Raw genomic sequence first — 27,375 nt, forward strand, 5'->3', positions numbered from 1 at the left:
CTTTATGATCAGTTAAAAACAAAATTAATCAATTCATATATTTGATAAAATAGTGGAACTTGCAAAGATTTCATAATTGGGACAGCAAGAACGCCACACATAAATGGTCTGACCTTGCCTTTCCCCACCATCAGCATGTCTGGTGCTTCCTATGTCGGTGCAGACGTCTGTGCGTTTCCCTTCACCTGCCGGACTGCCTCAGTTATTGACACATCACCTGAGCTGCCCGCCCACTTCTCAGACATCCAACCTCAGCTGGGCCTCCTTCTTTCTTTCTGGTAGCTTAACCGACCAGCAGGGGTAGGTGGAAAGAGCCTGTTTGTTGAGCTTGGTGGAGGAAGCAGGGTATGTATGCACAGAAGTATTCATCTAGTCGAACGCTTTAGCCTTGTATATCTTACTTAATTTAAGATAGGCTTCAAAAAACAATGAGTGAACAAAAAACTTACTTGAAACAGGTTTAACAAAAAGAAATAGAGGATTCAGCTGTCATTCGGCGCTAGAAACTCCCACAGACACTAGATAGTAAAATCGATTTGTACTCGTACGTTGTATTACTTAATAACACTTTTATTTATAATTAAATGTTGGGATTTTTCATAACAATCATTATGAGGTAGGCATCTGTAAACCAGGAGGGAAGACCCGAGCTCCTGACCCTCCTGTGTATCGATGTCTACATTGGCAGGGGAGTTTGGGAGACCAGAAACTCAGGTGTTAACCAGATAACCTCTGGGCAATGGGAGCAGAAGGCCCCAAGTTCATTACCTTCCTGAGCCTGAGGATGGAGAGAGAAGAACTGGAGTGGTGGGGATGAGTGGAGCAGGGCCAGAGCGGAGACAGCAGGTGAGTCAAATGGGAGAGGCACGGGCGGAAACAAGGGGACAGTCAGTGGGGTGTATTCCCTGTTTTTATTTTCTGTATCTTATGACGTTTTGGGAGGGAATGGAAGGAAGGAAGGAAGGAAGGAAGGAAGGAAGGAAGGAAGGAAGGAAGGAAGGAAGGAAGGAAGGAAATTTAAGGAAGGAAGGAAGGAAGGAAGGAAGGAAGGAAGGAAGGAAGGAAGGAAGGAAGGAAGGAAGGGAATGGAAGGGAGAAAAATCCTCTTTCAACAGCACTGACTCTCTGTGTAATCACTTGGTCACCCCCACAAATCAAAATCCCGTGGGTACGACCGAGACAAGGTGTGAGTCAAATGTTTCCAGGGAGAAGCTGACATTGATGCCCCACATCTGTCCCTCTGGGCTCCGTCTTGAGGAGGAGGGAGGCTCAGTCAGGACCTCGGCCTTGTTCCCTGGGGGCCTCCATACCTGCAGAGTCAACCCCGTCTCAGCTCAGAGACCGGCCACTTGAACTCTAATTCCAGGCAGCGAGGGACAGCTCAGGCCCATGTGGAATTCGGGCCTATCGCCAGATCCCTGTAGAGGGACGGGTCTGCTCACCTGCTATAGTAGATCCAGGTGAGGCCATAGGTAAGGAGGAAGCCAGCTCCCATGAGGGCCCCCCTGATTAGGGTGAGGACCAGGGGCCAGGAGCCCTGTTGCTCCTCAGCCACACATTTGCAGGAACGGGGGCTTCCTGGGGAAGACAAGAGGGGGTGAAGCTGTGTCCCGGCCACACGTCCCCCCCACAGCCCCAATACAGCAGGCTGCCAGCCCCCTGCACCTGTCTTGCAACTCACTCTGCACAGAGAGGCTGAAGGAAACGTTCTGGGAGCCCAGTGGGTGCTGAGCCTGGCAGGTGAACACCCCTCCATCTGCAGCCCCTACGTGGGGCAGCTCCAGAACTCCAGGTGCTGAGAGCTTGGAGGGGCTCAGGGCTTTTCCCTCCCGGGACCAGCTCAGCATGGCAGGGGGGTTGCTGTCAGCCTTGCAGACCAGGAGCAGGAACTGGCCCTCGAGGACAGACAGTGACATGCAGTTGCTCAGGGTCTTCAGGGCTGGGTGGGAGATGCACAGCAAAGTGGGTTAAGGGGCCATGACGCTGGTGGTCAGGTCAGATTACCAGAAAGAAGGGGGTTGAGCTGAGGTAGGTCAGATAAGAGGTGGCCGGGCTGCCTCGTGGAGATGTGCTGAGAACTGAGGGAGCCGGCAGGCAGGTGGGGGGAAGTGCACCCACGCCTGCAACTTGGCAGGAGCACCGAAGACACCATAATGGTGGCAGGGAAGGCAGGGTCAGAAATCTTGGGGTCTCGGAGCCAGGCTGAGGGCATTGGGGTTTGCTCAGGGGGTTACTGGAGAGCAGTAGGGGCTGTGAGTAGGGGAGACTCTGATTCAGCGCTGAGTCTAGAAAAGCCCTGCTGGGGCCAAGTGTCTGGATGAGAGGCATTAGACAGGAGGCAGGGAGGGTGGGGAGGAGGTGAGGCCACGTCCAGGGTGGAGGCAAGACTGGAGCTGGCTCTGGAGCCAAGGGCAAGGAGGAGAGGGAAGTGACTGGAGAAGTGACATTTTCGAGACTCTCTGACTCATGGGCTGCAACTGGTGACAAAAAGAGTCATCTAGAGCAATGTCCAGACCCCGCCTGGGTTACATGGGGGACGCGGGGCAGCTGAGAGGTACCGGCAAGAGGCGGCTGCATGTGCAGGTCTGTGGCTGGATATAAAGTGGTGGGAGGCACCAGGACTGGGTCGGGAGAGGGACGGGACTGCAGGTGGGGATGTGGGACGGGGTGAGCGTGCCCGGGACAGTGGAGACACTAAAGCGGGGTTCCGGGAGGAGCTCTGGGAATGGGAACACGGATGGGCCTGGAGATGGTCAGTGCAGAGATGAAGGAAGGCGCGTATCAGAGGATGTGAGGGCAGGTGGGGATTCAAGGAAAGGAAGCAGAACCTGGCGTTGTCAACATTACAGAGGCAGAAAGTGGGCAGTGGCTGCCAGGGGCTGGGGGCGTGACGAGGGCGTGGGGAGCTAGTGTCTGATGGGGACGGAATTTCACATGTGCAAGATGGAAAGCTCTCTGCACGTGGTTTCACAGCTCGTAAAGGTGTCAACACTGCTGAGCTGTCCCCTGAAAACTGGTGAAGACGGTAAATTGTACGTTATGTGAGCTTTACCACAATGAAAGATACACTTAAATCTTAGAGAAAAGAGCAGGGGGCAGCCAAAGGCATTACTGGGTCCATCAAGTGAGATGTTGGTGAGAAGGAGATGGGGGCCGAGCCAGATCCAGGGGCTGAGGAGGGAGGAAGGAGGGTCTCCCGACCCCTGATCTGGCAGAGACCCCACTCCCCTGACAGCCCCAGAAAAGAGAGGATCTTTCCTACCTGTGGAGTTTCCTTTGGAAAAGCTGATGGTCAACCGTGGAGCATCTGGGAAGGGAAGATGTGGTGAGGGCCGGGGGGCACTTTCCTCAAGCGGAAGGGAGGGGGCTGCACTTCCCCAATTTCCTCTGCGGAAGGCACCCCAGGCCTGGACCTCCTCTGGCCCCCACTACCCACAGGGACCCAGCCACCCCTCCAAACTCACAGGACACATTGAGCAGGATGGTTCTCTCCATAGTCACACTATATCCTTGCTGTTTCACCTGACAGGTGAGGTTGGTGCCGTGGTCCCGGGGCCTCAGGGTGAGGGTTAGCACTGAGGAGCGAAGGGTCCGGGGGCTCAGCGAGTCAAGAGCGGCCCCCACCCAGGAGAAGGTCAGAGGTCTTCCCCCTTCGCAGGACCCTGGCAGGTTGCAGGTCAGGCGTGTGGGGCGGCCGGACTCCAGAGGCCCCGGAATGTGGATGTCGGGTACCTCTGTGAGGGCTGAGGAGGAGAGAGGTGGTGCCTGGGCCCCAAGGGTGTGGGGACCCAGAGTGTGACCCTGAGAGGGACCTATGCCTCGGGGCCTGAGCTCACCCCAGGTCCTGTGTCTCTTCCCATAACAACACCACCTAGGCCCTGACAGGGAGTGTTCCAGTGTCCTGTTCCTGTCCTAAGACGGGGGTCCCATGTCCCAGGTCCTCGTCTGGGCCCCGCCATACCTGTCACCTGCAAATGCAGCTTCTTCTCTGTGTAACTATATTTCACATAATATCCTCTCTCCACTCGGAAGAAGTAGCTTCCTGTGTCGCTCCTCCTGGCATTGCTGATACTCAGGGAACAGCTGTTGATCCTGGGGTCCTCAAGGAGGCGGAATCGGTCAGAGGTCTCAGTCCTCACTGGTTTATCTGGGTTGTTTGAGGCCACAGGATAATCACGTTGTATGTTGCCCCCATTTCGGTACCAGTAGATGTGGAGCACGTCAGAGGAAGATTGCAGATTCCAGGGATAGGAGAAGGAGCAGGGCACGTGGACGCACAGACCCTCCTGCACTGTCACCGATTCCTTCAGTCTGAGCTCGTACCCTTGTTTCTCCTGCAGGGACCCTGGGGGGACACAGAGCCTCAGCTGCAGCTGCAGCCCCTCCCCAATCCCCAACCTGCACTGGCTTCCAGGACCCTGGGCCACTCACCTCCCCACAGCAGGGGCAGCAGCAGCAGAGGCACCATGTCTGCATCTGACAGGGCAGACCCGGGGTCCATGTCCTCTGCAGGGAAGGAAATGCTGATAGTGTGGGGTGCGGCCTAGGACGCCCCAGCAGGAAGCCGGGGCACAGAGAGCTGTGGCGATTCCTGGAAGGGGAACTTGGGCTCCACAGGCCTTCAGGGTGAGCTGGGGGCTGAGAAATCACCCTGCCCTACCCTCTGCCCCCAGCCGACCCTGCAGGTGGATACACCGAGGTCCCCAGAGGTTGAGAAACTTGTCCAGATGTGAATCTGGAAGTGGTTACCTTGCATATCATGTTTAAGTCAAGAGAGGGGGGTCACTGAAGGGGGCCAACATGCTTGGAAGAAACAGGGCTGGTCCTGGGGACTCAGAGGGAGCCACCTCCAGCTGAAACCACTGCATGCTCTGGAAAAGAATAATTTTAAAATTTCTGAAGATCATTCAAGTGCTGGCAAGAAAGAAGGGAATTTAGACTCAAATCCAGTGGAGGGTGGAATCCAGGGGAAAGCTGAGCAGTGAAGCCCCTTGCGCTGAGGGTTCTGGGGACGTGGGATGCACGAGTGTTGGTCTCCATGAGTTTAAGGTCAGTGGGACAGATGGAGCACAGGCCTGCTCCACACGGGCTGTGGAGAGGGACACCCTCGCCCTGTTCAGCGGGGACTCCAAAGGCTGGACCTCAGCACAGAACCCAATTTGCTGCCTTAAAGCTCAGGAAGCTCCGTCTTCAGGGTCCCTCACATGCTTGGTCCCTTTTTCAAAGCCTGACAAGGGCTCAAGTGATATGAGGAAATGACCTATAATCCTGCTGCTCTTTTATGAAGGAAACTAGATACACGTTTTCCCAAATGTGACAACGATCTTAAACCTTTTAGACATTCCCAGTAACAAGTTTTGGGATTGCAAGAAAGTTTCTTAAAGCATACAGGAGTAAAAGAAATTTCAATCAATCGTGCTGGAGAAAATATTGAATTCTTTTTCTATTATCTATTTTATTTAAACATACGACTTATAACAATAAATAATATTTACTAATATATTAATATTTATTACTATATGGCAATTATTCTCATAAAAAGAGGCAATCAAAGAGCACCAGCCATAAATGTGGGGAACATGTGTTACGCAGGAGTGCCAGACAGGTATGCTGTACGACTAATAAAATAGTCTGTAATTTTCCTGAATTGTCTTGTATTTTGATTTTGAGCATTTTAGTTTTCGTGACTTGATGCAATGTGTTTTATCATTTCAGAAAAATTCACATGTGTGCCACATTTTGTATTTTCTTTCTGAAGGAGTGATCTTCACATTTGTATAAATGTCGGGCTCCACAAAACCTGGGTCTGCCCCTGCCCACGGGGTCCACGTGAACAAGAGGTAACCAGCCCTATTCCTCACCCACCCCTGACTCTGCATGTATCGCAAAGAAGATTGTCTTGTGCAAGCAAAGGACTAAAGAAAGCAGGACTCCCATGGTTGTGTCCCCACAATGCACATCACTGAGTGGCCTAGCAAATCTCTAGCTGAGATTATCAAAAAGAGAAGAAACCCCAAGTGTTGGCAAGGATGTGGAGAAAATGCAGCCCTCTTTCACTGTTGGTGGGAATGTAATTTGGTGCATCCACTACGCTCCCATATGATCCAGCAATTCCACTTCTGGTTATTATTCAGAAGAAATTAAGACACTAATTTGAAAAGATACATGCACCCCTCTGTTCATTGCAGTAGTATTTACAATAACCAAAATATAGAGGCAACCTAGAGTCCATTGACAAATGAATGGATTAAGTAAATGTGGTCCACATACAATAGAATGTTTTTTCTTATTGTTCAATCATAAAAAAGAAGGAAATCCTGCCACTTGCAACAACATGGGTGGACCATGAGCACATTATGCTGAGTGAAATAAGTCAGACAGAGAAAGACATATACTGTATGATCTCACTTATATGTGGGAACTTTAAAAAAAAAATAGAACTCAGACGTATGGAGAACAGATTGGTGGTTGCCAGAGACAGAGGGTAGGGGGTGGGCAAAAAGCACAATCATGCAGTTATAAAATAATTAAATCATGGGGATGTAATGTATAGCTTGATGACTATAATTAGTGATATTGGACAATGATAATATTAACTATAATAATATAGTTAACAATAACACTGTTGTATATTTGAAAATTGCTAAGAGAGTAAATTGCTAAGAGAGAAAACTGTTAAATTTCTGATCACAAGAAAAAAATGTGTAACTACATGCTGTGATGGGTGTTAACTTGACACATTGTGGTGAGCAGTTCACAATATATACACATGTCAAATCATGAAGTCAGACACCTGAAACTAACATAATGTTACCTGTCGATTATATCTCAACAAAATACATACATAAGAAAACTAATTTAAAACAAAAACAAAGAAAACCTCCCTCTGAGCAGAGACTAGAGAGGTGCAAGATGTCCAGGCAGTGCTTCCTTCGTGCTCCGTTAGTGTTTCAACATGCGCATAAAAAATTCCTTATGTTAAATTACCACTGCTGAAATACATGGTGTGGCTTCTAGTTTCATGATCGGCCCTTGACTGATTCAATTTCAAGAGATTAAAAGAAGTGAGCATTGGGTGATTTCAAATGCCTTCCTGATAAAACTCATGGCCAAGTAGGAATAAAAGAGAATTTCCCTAACAAGATAAAGGGTGTCTTCCGCAAACATCATACCTAATGCAGTAGCATCAGGTACTAGTCTAGAAAGGTAACAACACCAAGTAAAAGGTATGAAAATTGAAAAGAAAACAAAGAGGTCTTTCTTCATAAATGATTATATATATAAAATATGCAAAAGTATATACGGATAAATTTGGGGGCTTAATAAGAGAGCAAGATTGCTAGAGACAAATCAAGTTACAAAAATCAAATGCGTTTCTGTATCACAGTAATAAACAAAAATGGGATGTTATAAAAGATGCCATTGACAACAGCATCAAAAATTTGATACACCTGGGACATGTGTCATTCTCTAGAGATGGACATAACAGAAGTATACTGTGCACTTCCTCAATGGAGGAAATTACAAATCTGTACTGAAGGACAGCAAAGATGTAAATAAATGGAAAAATATGCATGTTAATGGGTTTGAAAACAGTATTATATAAATGTCAATTCTATCCTAGTAATCTGCAGAATAAAGCAATATGTCTGTCACCCAATCTCACAATTGACTTTTCTGGAACGTGATACGCTGTTGTAAAATTGACATTGCAGTAGAAATTTCCCAGGAGCCACTGCGATCATGAAGAAGAACATTGTGTAAGGACTGGCTCTGTAAGACATCAAGACGGATCACAACGTTACAGAGACTAAGACAGTGTTGTACTGACACGGGGATAGACCACGGGAGCAGAGTAGGGGCACCAAAAATAGGGTAGGTGGACCTCAACCACAGGAAACATCATGCACGATAGAGGAGGTGATACAAAGAAGTGACAAAAAGACAGACATTTCAAACACATGTGGGCTACTAGGGACCCGAATGCAGTCGAATGAAATCGCACCCTTAGCTCATACGATGCACTAAACTCCAGGGCGGATGGACTGAAGACCTAGTGCTTTCTGTGAACCAAAGCAATAGAGCTATTAGATGACAATATCACAGGATAGCTCCATGCACTTAAGGTAGGGAAGGTTTCCTGAACAACACATAAATAGCACTCTTTATAAAGAGAAACACTGAAAATACGGACTGTGTTAAAATTAAGGACTCTTCATAAAACACACCATGGGGAGTGCTCAGTCATCTGCCTTCAAGTACGAGAAGATGTTTACAACACAATAAGCATCAAAGTATCAGCCTCCAGAACTGAAGAAGAATTTCTATAAATACATAAGAAAGAGAACATACAGAAAATGGGCTCCCTTGAGCAGGCGCCTGCCTCATAAAGGACAGCACACGACAACCAGTAAACAAATACAAAGCTGCCCCACACCATTCACAACCAGGAAAGTGCACATGAAAACCATAGCAAGATACTATTATACTTGCTCTAAGTTGGCAAATATTACAATGTCTGAAAACACCCAGTGTTAGTGAAAGTGTGGGACAATGGTTGTTGGAATATAAACGGTACAAGCACGTCAGAGAAAAATAGCGGCATCTAATAAACTGAGGCTGGGCTTATATCACGACCAGCAAAATTGCGCCCCTAGACTTTTGTCCTAGAGGAGTGCTGTCCGATGTGCTGGCCAATCGCCACATGTGGCGGCTGACCACTGGAAAGGTGACTATCAGGACGTGGGCTGCAAGGAGCCATAAGACGTGCTCTGAGGGTAACACACGCCGGACTTAGAAATCTTACTACAAGGAAATGATTGAACTATTTATTCTGAGATCAATTTAAACAGGAGTCAGGGGGACGTTTCTCCCACATCACCAATAAGCAGCAATCCTACTCAATTCTGACACTCTCTGCCTGGGGACAGTGTCAGATTCCAGGGGTTAAGGGTGCAGTTCTTAACCTGCCCCCCAACCCTACATCAGATGTCAGTCACGAGTCCAGGTTGCCACCTGTGCTTCTGAACGACTGGCCATAAATCAGAGGTTCCCAACACCTCCTCCCTTCGGACTTATTAATTTCTGAGAGCGGCTCACAGAGCTCAGAGCACGTTTTACTTACCAGGTCACTGGTTTCACTTAAAAGCATATAATTCAGGAACAGCAAGACAGAAGAGATGCACAGGGCCAGGTATGAAGTAAGGGGCGTGGAGCTTCCATTGCCTCTGTGAGGTCACCACTCTCCCATCACCTCCACGTGCCCAGCAACTAGAACCTCTCCAAACCTGTCGTTGTGGGTTTTTATAGAGGCTTCATTACACAATCATGATTAACTAAATCATTGAACGTTGGTGATTGATACAACCTCCAGCCCCTCTCTCCACTCCTGCTCCCCTCTGGCCTTCACCCCACTGATACTAGTGGCATCTGTGAGGCTGGAGATTCCACATGTTGCCCCAAGGCAGCCTCGTTCCCCCAACGCCATACTCTGTCCTGTCTGTTAGGAGTGAGGAACAGATGCGGTGGGTGAGAGGAGAGGAAGTTGCAACCAGAAGCCACAAGGTATAGACGAAGGGCAGCAGAGGAAATTGCCCATTTCCTGTACCAGGCAGGATGGGCCCCAAGAGCAGAGAACAGGTCAGGCCGACCCACCTCAGGAGCGCAGGCCCATCCTAATAAAAAGAAATTAACCCGGACCAATGAATTCGGGGAAAGAAGCAACCATTTTCACATGAAAGAAGGGCTAGTGTTCATCTCATAGTAAGGATGGGTGTGTGTGTGTGTGTGTGTGTGTGTATTTTCAAAACGAATAGTACAACTTTTTATTGAGGTGAAATTCACATGACATAAAATTACTACTAATAATTTTGAAGCCTCCCTGATTCTCTGCTCTCACCCTGCCTAGCCCTCAGCCCCTGGGTCCCACCCTCATGTGTGGCCATCCACACTCTTTGGGTCTCATTTTTTCCTGTCTGTGTTGGGTTGGAGGGCAAGGACCAGATGCCCTGCCTCTTGCATGGGTTACTCAAGCATTAGGTTAATAATTCATTCAACAAATGTTTGTTGAGCGCCTCATCTGTGACCCATGTGTCAGGTGCTAGGAATTCCTCAATGTGCAGTGAACAAAAGACAAAAGCCCCCACCCTTTAGGAAGTTCACAGTCTGGGAGAGACAGACAATAAACAAATAAATCATGCCGAGTAGTGATTAAGGCAACAAATAAAAATAAAATGGGATATGGAGAGAGGGAAATAGCAAGAGCCAGTTTCCACAGCGGTCAAGACAAGGCCTCTTTGAGGACGTGATGTTTGAGCAGAAATCCAAATAAAGCAAAGGGACAAATCATAAAGCCGTCTTGGGGAAGAGCTTTCTAGGAGGAGGGAACTGCCAGAGGTAGGAATGAGCTTGGTAAATCCAGGGAACAGCGAGGAACTGTGTCCAGAGCCGAGTGGACAGGAATAGCAAGAGATGAGATGAAGTGGTAGCCAGGGCGGGTCATGCAGAGTCTGTAGAGGCAAGATCGACTTGCATTTATTCGAAGGGTGACAGTAAATCATTGGAGGTCTTTGGAACGAAAGAGATCAACATCCGAGTTCTCTGTGGTGAGTAGAACGGACTGTAGGGGGCGCAAGACGATCAAAGTCAATTGGGATGACTCTTGTGTGCCGGGCACCGCGGGGCGCTCTTCCCATCTCAGCTCCGAGACGCTTTGCGCTGGGCTGTGGTCCCCAGTTTTACAAAGGATAAACTTGTGACTCAGAGAGGTGAAGTGACTTGAATGCCACACAGCAGCAAACCGGTGAAGGAGCTGGTGCTCTTGACCTTTGTGCTACGCTGCCTTCTGGAAGCCAGGGACTTGGGTCCTTGTTGCGGGTCAGCCAATTCACCTTATGGCTTTAGGCAAGGGACCTCTTCCCTTCTGTTCAACCGAGTTTCTCCCTCCACACCAGGAGGGGGATGGTTGGTTAGATTTCTGCTGTGGTTTAGAGCAGCACTGTCCAATATAATGTGAGCCACGTATGTAATTTTTAATTTTCTAATAGACATATTTTTAAAAGGGGGCAAATAGGTGACATTTTAATAACATTTTATTTGACCCAGTATATCCCAAATATTTTAACATGCAATCAATATTTTTAAAACTTTAATGAGATATTTTACATTCCTTTTGGGGGTGGGAGGAGGCTAAGTTTTCGAAATCTAGTGTGTTACACTTTCAGCCTATCTTGATTCAGCTTCAACCATGGTTCAGTCACGTGACGTAAGGACTCCACATGGGAATTAGGGAAGCTGCTCTCAGCCATGGCCACAAGGGGTCACTGTGCCCACAGCTGTGCATGAGGTGGCTATTGCTGGGAAAGCAAGATTTCTCCTGCTCTCGGGTTTGGCAGTTCTGTTTTCTTGTTTTCTTTTCTTATCTCTTTCTTTCTTTTTTTTGTACTTTATTTTCTTATAATTTTATTAAATGTATTGGGGTGACATTGGTTAATAAAATTATATAGGTTCCAAGTGTACAATTCTATAATACATCATCCATGTATTGCATTGTGTGTTCACCACGCAAAGTCAAATCTCACGTCACTATTTGTTCAACCCCCTTTATCCTTTTGTACCTCTCCCCATTCCACTTTCCTTCTGGTAACCTCTGTCCTGTTATCTATGTCTATGAGTTTTTGTTTGTTTATTTGTTGCTTCAATTTTGTATCCTACATGAGTGAAATCATATAGTTCCTGATTTCCATCTTATTTCACTTAGCATGGGATTCCATGTCATCACAAATGGCAGTATTTCATCTTTTCTTGTGGCTGACTAGTATTGCTCTGAGAGTTCTGCTTTCTCCTCCCATCTTCTCCCTGGTTGTCCTGGTGTGAGCCAACCTCCAAGGTCAAGAGACAGTCTGGAAGAAATCTTAAGGCCCCATATGAACAATGGAAACCTCCCTTGACCCCAAGACCCCTCCCTGTGTTCATTCATTCTACAAATATTTATTGAGCACTTAATTTGTGACAGCAGTGAACAAAGCAAAAACTTGCCCTCATGGGAGAGGCCCAAAAAGAAAGGAGAAAAATAAAGTAGAATATATAGTGTAGCAGATGGTGATAAATCAGGGGATAGAAGCATGCCACACGTTTCAGTAGGTGTAGTATAAATCCTGACAGTTGGTTTTCTCTTTTTTAAAATGTAAATGCCTGACTTAAGCTTTGATTGCTGAGTCATCCACTTCAAAGAGGACTATCTAGAATAAACACATGGCTAACCACAGGACTTCACAAAGAGCCAGTCTGGCCCCTTGTTTTAGAGATCTTGGTTGATTTCGGTAACTGACCATTCCGGCTGCTTCTTCTCTCTCTCTCTCTGTCTCTCTCTATGTCTCTGTCTCGGTCTCTCTCTATGACCTTGCTATGTGTGGTCCTTGTGCACTGCGTAATTTCTAGGGCTTATAAGTAATAAACTTTTTTTTTCAAAGTTTACTGAGGGTGTCTTGCAATCCTAAGAACCCCAAGTGCTGGTCCAGCCACATTAGTTACTGATAGGCTGAGACCAGCACAAGACAGTGGGATGGATAGGAAAGGCATCCAGGAGAAGGTGACATTTGGCCAAACACCTGTACAAGGTGAGGCCGTGAGCTCTGAAGACGTGGGAAGGGCGTTGCTGGCAGAGCAATAGCAAGTGCAAACTCTGAGGCAGGGGAGTGATGGGGGTTGGTGACTGGAGGAGAAAGGGACCAGATTGCACAGGCTCAGCTTTGTTTCTGAGACGGGAGCCATGGAGACTTTTAAGCAGAGGCGTGATCACCCCCTCATTCACGCAACAAACATTTGCCGGTGCCTCTCAGGAGCCAGGCCCAGCCCTCAATGGGCTCCAGGGAGACATCAGCACTGAGGCAGTGGTACGGGGTAGAATGGCCGGGACAGATGTGAGGGCCCTTTAAGAAGCTCTCACCACGGGTTGGAAATGCTACTGTAAGCATAAGAGTTCCCACATGAACCCACACGCAGGAGTTTCTCCTAAACAGACTGAATGGAAATAAAGGTGTTTGCCACTTTGGGGGGTGGCCACGGTGAACACTGGAGAGTCTTGCTTAGGGAGAAACTCACAGTCAACAGGGAAGGCGGGCAGGGGTTGCGAGTCATCAGGAACCGGGGCTTTTGCTGAGGCCTTTGGCCTTGGTGAACTCAGCCCCTCATAAACTCCAGCAATCCTTTATTCCTACTGAATGTGACAGTGGGTTGAAAGGACTAAGACTCATGAGGCAGAAATGCCCTTGCTCTGCGATACCATCCCCTGGAGTGGGAAACACCCTTCCCTGTGGGTTTGGAGCCTCATCTCAGAAAGAGGGGTACCCTTCTTCCCCCACACACGCTCTCCCAGGGCTGGGCAGTTGGAGGTTACTGCCAGGTCTGGAGAGGTACAGGTGTAGGGTGCAGAGATTCTGGAGAGAGGGCTCCACTGTCATCTCACTCACCCGGCTGTTTTCGTAGCGCCCCTGCAACATGCAGAGATTCAGCTGTGAACATGATAGGCAAGGTCCCCGCCCTCATGAAGCCTCAGTTCTAGTAGACAGTCATTTCTTTGTTCCACGAACATTTACTGAGCACCTTCTGTGCACCAGGGCACGGAAGTGGGTGACGCGGGCAAGAATCCTTGCCCTGTCAGAGTTGACTCCATTTGTGGGAGACAGACTACACATAAAGTAAATAAAACATGAGGGACATGAGACGATGATAAGTGCCATAGAGAAAAATAACAGCAGGCAAGGAAGTGAACACATAAAGCAAGTATAGATTGATAAGGCATAGACAGGAAACCTCCCAAAGCAGCTGAGATTGAAGCTAAAGGGAAGGTCTGCTCCAGAGAAGGTGAGATGAGAAGGATGACCTGGGCAGAGTGGTGGGGAGCATGTCCCAGGCACAGGGAAGAGCGACAAAGGCCCTGGCGTGGGCAGGCACCTGCCATGTGGAGAAAACTGAGGGAGTCCAGGGCGCTGAGGCACAGTGCACGAGGGGGTAATGAAGTTCGAGAGCCCGACATGAGCCATGCAGTGCCCTGGAGGCATTTAGATTTTATTATAATTGCAGTGGGGAATCATAGGTGGATGGTAAGCAGGTTTTAACATGATACTGTTCTATGTTTTAAGGCCACGTTGGCTGCCGAGTGGAGAACGGACTTGGGGAGGGGGGGCAGGGGCAGAATGTGGGAGTGTCTCATGTGTGAGCTACGGCACCTGCCCAGGCAAGGTGACAGGTAGGGGAGGCTTGGATAAGCTTGGGAGATGGGAGGTTAGGGGTGGAGGCGGCACCTATTTGGAACTAAGGTGACAAGAATTGTCAAAGTGGGAGGTGGGAGACAGGGAGGGATCAAGGACCACTCCCAGCTTTCCGTGGGAGCAATGGGGGAGAGTATGTTGTCATTTAGTAACAAGGGGGAGACTCAGGGGGAAGGTGCAGGAGACCTTGGAGCCAAAAGAAATAAAATAAAATAAACAAGTAAGAGATGCTAGAGATGGAGGCAGGGGAGGCAGAGCTGTTTGTTGGCTGTTGACTTGGCATCCGGGGTGCCCAGGTGTACAGACAGAGGCTGCCTGTCACGTAGCAGACACAGGTGCTGACTCACACACAACCGAGAGATTACCCAGAGAGAGTTTGGGTAATCAAAGAAACACATGAGCTCAGCAGCGGAGACGCATGGGCTGGGGTTCGAATCCCAGCTCCATCACGAGCTCACCATGCGACATTGGGCAACTGACCTCATTTCCCTCAGTTTCCTCATCTGTAGAACAGGAGTGATTGTGTGCGTCTTGCACGGCAAATGGAGAAATTCAGCCCCCATCATGGCACACAGGAGGTACTAGAAAAATTGTCCACCAAGAGCTGCCAGAAAACAGATGAAGGTCTGTTTGCTCACCCCACAAATGCATTGAACACATTCTCACATTCCAGGGCTGGGGATTCAGCAGAGAATCCCTTGCTTTCCATGACTTGTCATGGTGTTTAACAGCCAGACGACCTGTGTTCCAACCTGGACTATGCCACTCGCACAAGTGACTTCTGCTTGAGCCCCAGTTTCCTCACCTGTAACGTGGCACTAATGAGAGTCTCTAACCTCATAAAGCTGTTGTGAGGATTAAATGTGATCATGTACGTACAGCCCTTGGCAACCTGCCTGGGCTTTGCATTTTTATTTTCATTATAAGTGGAGGTAGAGACAGACTCCCTCTTGACACAGGGAGTCAGGAGCCCTGGGGAGAGAGGACCCCCAGTTTGGCAGTCCTCCGACCTCTACAGGGCTGGAGACCACCTCCCCGTCACCCATTCCCACGGTCACACCCCGGCCCCTATCTCCATCCGGAAGGGCCCCACCTCTGAAACCACAAAATCCCACATCCCACTCCCTGACCACAGCCTCCCATGCTTCCAGAGCTGTGGGTGGCTCTGCCATACCTGTTCTTCCACCTGAAAGACAGCCTGACCCTCCTCATACAGCCTCCCCACCAAGCCCCTTCTGTCTGCACTTCCTTCACCCCCACAGTCCATCCCTGTAGCACCAACCCCTCCCAGCTCCCTTGTCTCAACAGCTCTCCCAGCTCTTCCATCCTCACGCAGCCCTAGCCCTACGTGTGCCTGCACTTTGCTGGAGAAAAAGAAAACAAAACAAAGTCAGCCAAGTGCTCAGATGGCACCGCTTTAAATTCCTGATGGCCTACTTCACCCAGGCAACTTCTCTGCCGTCGTCACCTTCCCAACCCCACCTGCCCAGATGTCCCTTGAGATGAGCTGGCCTCTGGTCTTCCCAGAGGAAACAGAAGCCACCCTAGGGGCCTCCCTCCACTTCCTGTCACCTGACCCACACCCAACCTGCAACCACACCTGCCCTTTCCTTCTTCCTTCCTGGAACAATGGAAGAGGCGTCTGTGGGGCTAATGTCTGGGGCTAATCCCACCCGTGGGGCTGTTGCACCATCTGCCCGCTTTGTTCTTGGGCATCTGTCTCCCTGTGCTTCATAGCTCTCGGCAGGGGTTCAACTCATGGTGCCACCACTTAGGGTTGTGTAACCTTGGGCGGGCGACTTCACTTCCTCCTCTGTACATTGAGGATAACAAACAAGAGTACTTTCTCAAGGGGCCATGGGAAGGGTTCAGTGAGTTAATTTACAAGATATGCATTAAAACAGCACTGGACTCACAAATCAGTGCCCAAATGCAACTGACTTGTCAAACTGCCTCCAGAGACAATAGAAGATTCAGACAGTGGAATGGAGGTTCACATGGTCCTGGAGTTTGTACGCTTCCTCTTGCACCTACCAGATGGATGACCTTGGACAAGACACTTCCCCTCTCTCAGCTTCAGTTTCTTAGTCTATAAAATGAGTACCAGATGGCACCTATCTCACGGAGTCCAGACTTTCCATGACTTCGCTGCCCTTATTTCCTTCAGCCCCAAACTCACTGGCCTCCCTTCAGGCCCCCAGACACACTAGGCCTCCTCCCACCTCAGGGCCTTTGCACTAGCTGCTCCCTCTGTCTGGGACAGTCTTCCCCCAGAGACCCCCAAGACTCACTCCCCAACCACCTCTAGGTCATTGCTCACAGGTCACCTCAGTCAGGATTTCCCTAACCCTACCCTCCTCCCTGCTTTCTTATTTTTCATAGCAGTCATAACTTGTAATATTATATATTGTATTTATTTAACTTTCTCTGTCTTGGTTACCTCTCTTTCCAGAATGTAAGCTTCAGTGGGCAGGGAGTTCTGTGTATTTGGTTCATTGCTACATCTCCAGTGGCTAGGACCATAACTGGCACATAGTAGATGCTCAATAAATATTTGTTGAATGAAAGGAGGGAGAGTGAAGGAAGGCAGGTAGCGAGAGCGAGGAAAGGAGAGAGGAAACGATGGAGAGAAGGAGGAAGAAAAGACGCTAACCCACACAAAGAACTTGCAAAGAGAATGGGGCATATCCATAAAATGGAGTATAATCCAGCCTTCAAAGGGAAGGGAATTCTGACATGTGCTATAACACGGATGAACCTTGAAGAACGTGTGCTAAGTGAAGCCAGACACAAAGGGCCACATAGTGTATGATTCCACCTATGTGAGGCACCTAGAGTCGTCAAATTCATAGAGACAGGAAACAGAACAGGGCTTATCAGGAAGGAGGAGTCAGTGCTTAATGGGGACAGAGTTTCAGTTTGGGGAAGATGGAAACGTTTTGGAAGGGGATGGTGTTGATGGTTGCATAACAGGGGGAACACACTTAATGCCACCGAACTGCACACTTAAAAATGGTTAAAACAATAAATTTTATGTTCTGTATATTTTATAATAAAAAAGCAAATTAATTTCTTTTAAGTTTTGAACAGACCAGCTGTGTCTGATTCCCAGACCACTTCCTCCTTAAGAAGCTACCTCAACTTCCCCAAACCACCCTCTCCTGGTTTCCTTCTAGCTCTTCTATCACTCCTTCTCAGCTCCCTGAGCCCCCAGAGTAGCCTCTGCTCACCCCCTAAACTGGAGACTTTCCTTGGGGCCCCAGGCCGACGCCCCTGGTCTTCTCACTCTATACAGCCTCCTCGGGCAGGTTCCACCAGCTCTGGCTTCTGGTGCCGTCTGTGCTGGTAACACCTCACTGCTGTCTCTACCCAGGCAGCTCTCCTAAGCTCCAGACCTAGGTCCCCAGTGGGGACCCTAAGGGCTCTCCTCTTCCCTACTCAGACTCACCACTGGGCCTCTGCTTCTCCTGGCCATGTCTCCCTCTAGCACTCTGACCTTGGTCACCATCCTCCTGTCCTAACGTCTCTACTCAAAGTCACTCACCTCCTTCCCTCCCACCCTCAGTATATTCCAACCATTCCCCTGGCGAACTCCAACTCATCCATAGGCCCCAACTTAGAGATCCCGTGCTTCAGGAACCCTTTCCCCACTCCTGGGTCTCCATCAGACCCATCAGGGCACATATCACACCAGACTGAGTTTCCTGCTGCCCTATTGGCCTTTCCCACCAGACTGTGAGCTCCTTGAAGGCAAGGACTGTGGTCATATGTTCATTCATTCATTCATTCATTCATTCATTCATTCATCAGATATTTATGGAACACCCATGTCATGGCAAACAACACTGTCCTAAGCCGGTGGGTAGAGTGGGGAGCAGACTTCAGTCTGGTGGGAAGGGGATGAGTCAGCTGGGAGAGTCACTGCAGGGGCTGGAAGGCTGGGGTGGGCAGCGATGAGGCAGTTGCTGAGCCTTCCATGTAGCTGCATCCCCAGCCTTCTTCTCGGCTGCCTTGGGCTCGGGAGGACTTCTGTGTGAACACTGTGTTCTTTTTAGGAAGATGGAGACCTCGTGCTTCCTGAGGCCTCCAAGCTCAGCGAAGGATCCCCACTGGAGCTTTCTGCTCAAACAGAGGGGCAGGGGGCTTGTGTTTACCGGGAGATTCTGTTTTGTTGTCAACTCTTTACTCTGAAATTGTTATAGATTCAGTGGGTTCTCAGGAAGTTGCACAAGTAGGACACAGCGTCCCGTGTACCCTCCACCCAGCAACTCTGATGGTGACGTCTAGTTAACTGTAGTCCAACATCAGACCAGGAAATCGACAGGGCTACCGTGCTGTTAAATAGACTAGACCACAGGTCTTATTCTGAGTCCATTGCTTACATACGTCTGTTTGCCTGTGTGTGTGTGTGTGTGTGTTTGTGTGTGTGTGTGTGTGTGTGTGTTTCTATGTAATTTTATCCCGTGCATAGATCTGGAATGATCCCTCATCACAGCCCCCTTGAGCCACCCAGCTCTATGTGCTCATAGAATTCTTTCTCCACAAAGGGGGTACTGGGGTTTAGCATAGCTTCTCGCCCTTCTGGGTCCCCAAGGTCTGAGACAAGGCCTTCAGTTCCTCAGCAGAGCCAGCTCACGCGAAGCAGAAAAAGCACAGGGGCCAGGTGGGCATTTGGACTCAGAAGCACAGAGTGAGTCCCCAGGTGCAGACAGCCCAGGCAGACAGGGGAGGAAAGTGGTTTGGGAACCAACCCTGGGCCAGTGAGGCAGGGAGAGTGCAGCCTCTTGAGTCACCGCGTGGTGGTCCTGGGAGGGGCTGCTCAGGCCAGAGACAAATTGCAGTCATTAGGGAGTTTAAGAGGCTGGGGGAGGGACTGAGGGCATAGGCACTGCCCCAAGTTAGAATGGGTCCCCCAAACCCAGGGCCCCACGTTGAGCTTCCTGGCACCCTTCCCCATCTCACCGCTCTGTCTCTCCTGTTCTCTCTGGGTCCCTATTCCCCTCTCAGGCTCTCGACCCCTCCCTCTCTAGGTCCCTGTCCCCCTCTCTCTGGGTACCTGTCCCCTTCTCTCTCCCAACCCCTCTGCAAATCATGAGTTGGGGAGACCAGTTCTCCCCTCCTGGGCCCCTGCTCCTCTACCCTTCAGGACTTTGAGGACCACAAAGTGACAAAGCCTGGGAGACAGGATGCCAGGACCAGGTGCTTCCTGCTGGTTTCCCATCCCACCCCCTGCCTCTCTCTTTCTCTGCTGCTGTCACCCTCCATCTCTGCCTTCACGTCCCCATCACCTGGTTTCGTGGGTCCCCCTTTCTTTCCTTCAGTCATTATTGCTATTATTCTGCTTGTGTATGTTTGGGGTAGGGGGGCACTTCTGCCTCTTTTCTCCATCTTTTTCTTTGTGTCTGTTTCTCTTCTATCTTCAGCTCCTTTCCTGTGTTTCTGCTCTTCTCGCTGTTTTTCCATACTCATCTCTCATGCATTTCTCTGTCTCTGTGCCTCCCGCCCCTGTCTTGTCTTTTTCCACCTGCCTCCTCTGTCCTCCATCTCTCTGTTCTGCCTTTGACGCGTCTCTCTGGGCCTGTATTTCTCTTACCCTTTCACTGTCTCTCCACCTTCATATGTTACTTCTCTCACATTTCCAGCCTCTGTTTGTGCTTCTGTCCCTCCCTCTCTCAGCCCCTCCCAGCACCTTCCCCTGAGCCCCTGCCACCCCATCCACCCTGCCCTGGGGTCCCCCTCCTTGGTTCCCTCCCAGATTATAACACCATCCCTGCTGGACGGGTTCTCATTAACTACCGTGGCTGCTTCTCTGGCCAGAGAGGGGAGGGAGGAGATGGTACCAAGGAGCCTTGGAATGGGAACTAAGCAATTAAAAAAAATGTCAGGAGAAGGGCGGGGGGGGGGGTAGGGGGGAGGCAGGGCCAGCTGCCCAAACCAGGGATAAAAAGCCTCCACAGAGTGACAGGAAAGTAAGACACCAACCCCACTTCCTCCACACAGGAAGACATCAGGCCGGAACTGAGCCTTGCTCAGCATCCTCCCTCCAGCCACCAAGGACCCCCCGGCCCTCCCTTTGGTCTCTACTCTGTCCTGTATCCATGTCTCTAAGGGTCTGCGTGTCTGTGTGAGAAGCTCTCGCTGTCTCTGTCCCTTGACCCCTGGGTCTCTCACAGCCTCCTTCTTCTGTCTCACTTTCTGTCTGTCTTTGCCAGAACCCGACCCCCAGTCCCCAGAATGTTCCTCCTGCTAACAGCACTTCAGATCCTGGCTGTAGGTAAGATAGCAGTGGGGTCTGGGGTAGGAAGTCCCCTGGAGATGCTGAGGGGAGATGGGGAAGGACCCTGGGGACTCAGGACGCTCATGGGTGGCCTGGTGAGAGGAGTGGGGGGGTAGTTTGGGATCATGGCTGAGGAACACAGCTGATGGAGATATTAGGAGATTGCGAGGGTCATATGAAACGGGGGGTCTCAGGGTCTCCTCAATTGTGTTAGGAAAGAACAAATACAGGGAAAGACGGCATGTTGTCGGAAGTGGTGGTGGGGTGATGATATGGTGGTGGGCTCCTGGCCGGAGCGTGGTCGGGAAGATGGAGTGAGTGTGGGATGCTATAGTGGATCCTGAGGGGGCACACTGAGTGGGAAGTTTGGGAATGGGACAGGGAGCTCCTTGTAGGAGAAGAATTAATTGGGGGAAATAAGGCGTATTATGAAAAGTGATGATGGAAAGTATTTGTGGGAGAGTGGAGTCAAGGGCATGAGACATAACAAGACCCTGGGAAATGGAGGGGGGCCAGTAAACTCCTTATTGTGTTGGGGCAGTCATGGGGAAATGTCCGGCATATTATATTGGGTGGGGCAGAAAAGTGGTGGTTCAAGGGTTAAGTAAAGAAAAGGGGGGTTGTGGGTCCTGGACATCCTAAAATGCTGGGGGGTGGAGAGCATTTGTTCATCTGCTTTCCCCACCCCACCCCACCCCACCCCTGCGTGTTCCTAGCCATGGCACAGAGCCAAAGGGAAGAAAACAAGATAATTGGTGGCTATACATGCATCCAGCACTCCCAGCCGTGGCAGGTAGCCCTGCTGGCAGGTCCCATGCGTCGTTTCCTCTGTGGAGGGGCCCTGCTGTCAGACCAGTGGGTCATCACCGCTGCTCACTGCGCCCGCCTGTGAGTGACCCCCCTCCCCTTTTCTTATGCCAAGTGAATTCTAATGTGGAGCCCCATAACTCAGCTGAGAACCCGGACCTCTGTGCAGAATCCAAAGTAATAGCTGGGTCCTGGTTTGGTGTCTAGATAAGGGCCTAGAACCACAGATACAGCTCAGAATACGGAATGCAGCCGTAAATCTTGAAGTCAGTTTAGATCCTGAAACAGATTGACAGATTAGAACCCATAGCCAGCTTAGAGTCCCACACTGAACCAGAACCTAAAGGAATAATCTGGAGATCCACCCAGAAACCAATTTCTACTAACACTAAGATTAGGGGCCCATTTCAGATTGGTGGTTGACTTTGAGGCACAGCGTACATTCAGAAACTCAGGACCCCTCTCAGAACACTGCCTAGAATTCACAGTCTGGTTCAGAACCTACAATACAGCCATAAATCCAGAACCCCACCTACAACTGGATTTAGTGTGTAGGATAGACTCGGAACCTGGAGCCCATTCTAGATCCAATGGTTAATTCAGAGTGTAGTCTAGAGCACCTCTTTGAGCAGCCTAGAACCCAGACATCAACCAGTGTCAAAATCTCAAAATGCAGACCATAATTTGAAGCCCCATACAGAACTCCAAGATTCTAGACCTAAACCTAGAACCCAGACTGCAGATGAGAGCTCACCCAGTGCCTATAAACCAGATCTAATGCCAAAAACTGAATTTCGATTTAGAACCTAGAGCCTAGAATTCAGCCTAGAGTCTAGATATGAAGCCCAGAATGCAATCCAGGATCTAGAAATTTGGATCTAGGAGCTCCATCTAGAAGCCAGAGCCCAGCCTGAGGTCAAGCTCAGATCAGAGTCTAGAACCAAGAGCCCAGACTAACCTATAACCTATTCTGAAACAGAACCCAAACTAGAATCAAGAACCTAGACCAATATTTAGAACCCTAAGCCTAACTGGAATACAGAGCTCAAACCATTGTCTAAAACCCAGGTCACAAATCAGAACTTAAGCAAGAACCCAGAACTCAACCTAGAAACTGAAGCTCTTATCAGTGTCCAGAATCCATAGCTCAGGTTGTAATCGATTGCTCAATATCGCTTCTTCAGCCTACCCGAAAATTAAAAGCTCAAATCAATATCTATAACCCAGAGTCAACCCATAATACAGAGCTCAAAAGGGAACCCTCAGCCTACCCTAAAACTGAAAGCTCAAGCCAGTATCTAGAAAGTGTGCCACAATCCAGACTCAATCTAGAATCCAGATCTTAGCTTAGAGTCCAAAGTTCAAAATGTCTAGAACCCAGAGGCCAGACTAGAACCAAAATAGAGCCTCCCTGGACCCTATCCAGAATATCAATTCTGATTTAGAACCATAGCCCAGAGTCTCAGAACACAGAGCACAGAACCCAGCACTGGCTAAATACTCCCAACCATCACCCTACACCCAAGCCAGAAGCCCAAGCACAGCTCAAGAGAAGAGGGGGAGAATGGTGGGACTGGGCCAAGAGAGAATGCCAGGAAAGGGCACAGGAGGCCAGCAACTGCTCAGCCTCCAGTTAGAGGGGTGGGACCGGAGGATGGGGAACGGTCTCCACATCAGATGGTGAGCAGTACTACTCTTGGGGGTCGTGGGCCAGGATCCTCTGGGCAGCTCTGGGCAAGCACAACCTGAGGAGACGGGAGGCCACCGAGCAGATGCTGCGCGTGGCTCGCCAGGTACCACACCCCCAGTATAACTCCCGGACCCACGCTAATGACCTGATGTTGCTGAGGCTGGAGCGGCCTGCTCGGCTGGGGAGGGCGGTGAGGCCCATCACTGTGGCCCAGACTTGTGCCAGCCCAGGGACTTCTTGCCGTGTATCGGGCTGGGGCACCACATCTAGCCCCATTGGTGAGGACACCTGCATCCTGGAAAGGAAGGAGCTGGGGGGCCTGGACTCCTGGGTCTGAGGGAGGAGGGGTTGGGGGCCTGGGCTCCTGGGTCTGAGGGAGGAGGGGTTGGGGGCCTGGACTCCTGGGTCTGAGGGAGGACGGGCTGGGTCCCCTCATTCCTGGGTTCTGTTGGAGGCTAGACCCCAATCATGACCCCTCAGTGTCCCCCCAGCCAGGTACCCCAATTCTCTGCAATGTGTGAACATCAGCATCGCCTCTGATCAGCAATGTCAGAAGGCCTATTCTGGAGCCATCACTGACGGCATGGTCTGTGCTGGGGTCCCCCAAGGCGGGAAGGACTCTTGTCAGGTGAGGCCCAGGGTGAGAGCAGAAGGACAGGGGTTGTTTGGGGCTGAGACTTCAGCACAAAAGAATCTCAGGAGCACAAAAGTCAGTGGGGGTCCCCCCGAGACTGAGAGAGATTGTAATAGCCAGGTTGCCTCCTATCTGTAAGCCCTTGTAATGGGCCTAACTCCTCTGTGCCTCAGTTTCTTCATCTGTCAAGCGGAGGTAACACCTCTTAGAGCAGTTGGTGGGATTAGATGAGACACACACGGTTTTCTAAAGACAGAGTTAAAACAAAGAGGGGCTCAGTGAGATCCAGACACAGCAAGAACCAAGGAAGAGGGAAGGAAGTGACCCCAACCGTGGGACTCAGACCTGCAGAGTCCACAGCGGGGTTTCAGCCCATGCCCTGCCCCATCTCCACCTCTCTGCTTCTCCACACCCATGGTTCTGGCCATCTGTGTGTGGGTGTCTCCATTTGTCTTTCCCCCTCAGGGAGACTCTGGGGGACCCCTGGTGTGCAGAGGACAGCTCCAGGGCCTTGTGTCCTGGGGGATGGAGCACTGTGCCCAGCCCGGCTACCCTGGAGTCTACACCAACCTGTGCAAGTACCACGACTGGATCCTGCAAACCATGCAGTGCAAATGATAGCCAGTGTGACAGAACATCGCTGCCCACGCGCTTCCCCAGACCTGCTCTCTCTACTCAAGACGCAGGGGGCCCCGCCCCCAGCCCCTCCTCCCTCAGACCCAGGGGGCCCCGCCCCCAGCCCCTCCTCCCTCAGGCCCCAGTCCGGTTGCCAGCATCCTGATCCTGACCCTGGCTCAGAACGCCCCTCTCCCAAAGCAGTTCCTGCGGGTGTCCTCTCCCTACCCCCGCAGCATCACCGCCATTATTCAAGACACCTTAGGCACAGAGGACAGGAGCACGAAGGCACTGAACTGGCAAACATATTCCAAAGAAGACAATTCTCAAAACTCTTTAGTGTCTCTAAAAACCAGATAAATAATAATAAAAGTTGAATAATCCTATATCCATTCATCTGTTCATTTAATTCACCCAATAGATGTGCACACAGTGGCTCTGTTGTGCCCAGCGAGGGGCCATGTCCGACAATGGCAGAGTGGATGCATGTTCCATGGAGGGCCGCCTCCCCCACCCACTGTATCTGGTGTGAAGAAGGAGACCCCCCAGCCTTGCAGTGTGACCCTGAGCAGGACCGCCCCTTCCAGGCCTGCTGTCCAGTTCCTGTGAGCAAGGACTGCTGAGGTCCAGGGCAGGGAGGGCAAAGATGTACCTTGTTTCCTGGAATACCGTATGCAAATGGACAAGTTCTCTGTGTCCTAATCAGATCTCAGGTGAGAAGAGTTGAGTTAATCACTCTGGAGTTCAAGTCTTGGCAGAGCCCTGCTCTCATTATGCTCTCTTTCCACCTGTCATCCCTGGCCTTGGTCTCCTCCCTCCCCACAGGCACTGACACAAATGGCCTCAAATGCCATGCATCCTTGGAAAATGTGTGTTGTCACATTGTGTTGCTTCTAATTTACACTAAACCATTGTGTTATGAATCTCATTCTTTTTCTTACTTTCATTCATTAATGACTATTTTATTGGGCAGCTGCTATGCACCAGGCTTTGGCCCATTTATCAGGCACCTACTATGAGCCACGCATTGGCCTGTTTGTTGGGCATCCACTGTGTGCCAAGCAGTGTTCTATGTAGGTGCTGAAGGTGGAGCTGTGGACCAGCCAGAGAAAACTAAACGCTTCCCCTCACAGAGCTTACATTCTAGCAGGAGGTGACAGACAAGAAACAATGAACAGAATTTAAAAGGAGAGTCCTTATGAGTAAAAAGGTCAATAAACTTGGGCTGGGCGGCAGGCCCAGTGTGTGTGGCAGAGCCAGTTCATGTCAGCTCAGAAGAGCCTACTGGCAAATTTTCAGGAATTTTGAGAGCAGGTTGCTAAACATAGCCATTATCAAGTATTAAATTACATAAACTTACAATTAAACAAGATATATTAAATATAAAGTCAATGAGTCCTCAAAAGTCATCAATTCCTAATTATTTTTTTACTAATATTTATGCCTTGAAGTTATGTGTGTCTATCGCTTTATATCTGTGGTTGTGGGCTTCTGAGCATCTTTCCAACTCTGTGTCCAGTGGTAAGGTGATATCAGCCCACGTGGGAGTATTTACACCACAGAAATTGGCAAATGCTATAGATAAGGGTTTTTGTTTGTTTGTTTGTTTTTTGTTTGTTTTGGTTTTTTTCTTTTGATTTGAGAGCTGTTGTTAATCCCTTACCAGCGCACTACTGGACAGGTCTGCCTGGGAACAACCCGCCGATCTTGGTGTCTATCTTATAGTTCTGTGCTCGGGTGCTGCCGAGCTCAGATAGAGGAGAATGCTGTGTGGCCTCACAAGTGTCCATTTGCTGTGTGGTGGGGGGCAGCACAAGATCAGAGAATTCTGAGGTGGCAGGTCTGGGACTTGCATGATGGCAGCAGCTCAAAACATTTCTGGGAAATGGAGTCGGCACGTTCAGTCAAGATGATACAGGCTCACTGTGGCTCTCATACGTGGCAGCCGTACAAGCTCTGGGGGGAAAGGGAAGAAAAGCAGCTGTGTACTTAGGTGGCTTCGGGCCCCCAGTGAGATGAAGATACAGCCCATGCTGTAATTCTTGGTCTGCGTCCTTCTGTAAAGCTAAGAATAAGTAGTTTAAAGATTACTTTAATCTGATTTCCGACCCATATTCCCAATTGCGGTGGTTGAGTACCATGTTTTATTGCTTCTCAGATGCACATTTCTCTCATATTTTTAACATTTCTGCAAGTGGGAGGCATCTTCCAACTAACTGATAGTGTCTTAGCATTATGTCATAATTTAATCGACAGCTCCTTTTTCTTTCTTCCTCGTATACAAAATAATAATACAAATATAATCCATGGCATTGTGGACAAAGGGGTTCTCTGGAAAGTAACCTCACAGGGTGATCTGACCCTAAATTCCTAATGGGAGGGTCATGGTGGGTAGTCACCCCCCCACACACAGGCCTGTAGCGTCTTTAGTGAAAGGTTGTTAAGCCAGTCCTGTCCAGTGTTCCCATGCACCTAGGTTAATACGCCTTTGAAATGCCACAGTAATACCCCTCCAGGCATGACTACCCTCAAGAAAATGCATAATCTTGTTAACTATCCTATATTCCCATCCCCATCTTGCTTTCTCCCGGTTCCATGTCACCTTCCTTAGGTTCCCCCCTTAATTTCATATGTGTAAACGAAACTACAAAACTGTTGCTGTGTGAAGCATATGAAATCTTGCTCCCCAGGATACGTCATCAGTTTGGCTCAAATAAACTGTTATACAAATTATTTACAGGTTTGGAAGTCTCTTACATCAACAGCGTTTTAGATTAATAAAATAGGGTATGAAGGCAAGTGAGTGTGGGTGAGGAGTCAGGTTGCAGTATTAAGTGGGTGACCTTATTCTGCATACACTGTGTTAATCTACCCAGTATACAGTTTGCTCGTCTAGTTTATTGCTTCTAACTGCCAGAGTCTGCTCAGCCTGTGCGGTCTAATGTGGAAGTCACTAGCCACATGTGGTCATTTTAAAGTTAAGATTAGCCGATTTTAATACATGTTAAATCTCCATCCCTTGGTTACACCTGCCACCTGGAACGTATTAGAAGTCAGAGTCTTGGACCCCTACTCTAGACCA

General features: G+C 49.6%; 2 protein-coding genes across 3 annotated transcripts; one reads left to right on the forward strand and one right to left on the reverse strand.

Annotated features, from left to right (window-relative positions):
• Positions 1 to 549: 549 nt before the first annotated feature.
• Positions 550 to 9,340, reverse strand: LOC141567601 (sialic acid-binding Ig-like lectin 14). 2 transcript variants are annotated; one of them, XM_074315564.1, is made up of 9 exons: positions 9,125 to 9,340; positions 4,750 to 4,871; positions 4,432 to 4,506; positions 3,962 to 4,345; positions 3,465 to 3,743; positions 3,263 to 3,307; positions 1,682 to 1,939; positions 1,443 to 1,578; positions 550 to 1,310 (listed from the first exon to the last, which is right to left on the reverse strand). In XM_074315564.1, exons 2-9 carry the CDS (start codon positions 4,754 to 4,756, stop codon positions 1,274 to 1,276), a joined length of 1,221 nt encoding a protein of 406 aa, XP_074171665.1. In that variant the 5' UTR covers positions 4,757 to 4,871; positions 9,125 to 9,340; the 3' UTR covers positions 550 to 1,273. The 2 variants fall into 2 exon arrangements, with proteins under 2 accessions (XP_074171665.1, XP_074171666.1); XM_074315565.1 differs by lacking the exon at positions 4,750 to 4,871.
• An 11,164-nt stretch (positions 9,341 to 20,504) lies between these two features.
• On the forward strand, positions 20,505 to 24,296 carry KLK14 (kallikrein related peptidase 14). The gene is made up of 5 exons (XM_019719666.2): positions 20,505 to 20,544; positions 21,264 to 21,435; positions 23,069 to 23,322; positions 23,536 to 23,672; positions 24,144 to 24,296. Exons 1-5 carry the CDS (start codon positions 20,505 to 20,507, stop codon positions 24,294 to 24,296), a joined length of 756 nt encoding a protein of 251 aa, XP_019575225.2.
• The last annotated feature ends 3,079 nt before the right edge of the window (positions 24,297 to 27,375 follow it).

The sequence above is a fragment of the Rhinolophus sinicus genome, linkage group LG11 (genome assembly GCF_036562045.2).
Source record: "Rhinolophus sinicus isolate RSC01 linkage group LG11, ASM3656204v1, whole genome shotgun sequence".
Taxonomy (NCBI): domain Eukaryota; kingdom Metazoa; phylum Chordata; class Mammalia; order Chiroptera; family Rhinolophidae; genus Rhinolophus; species Rhinolophus sinicus.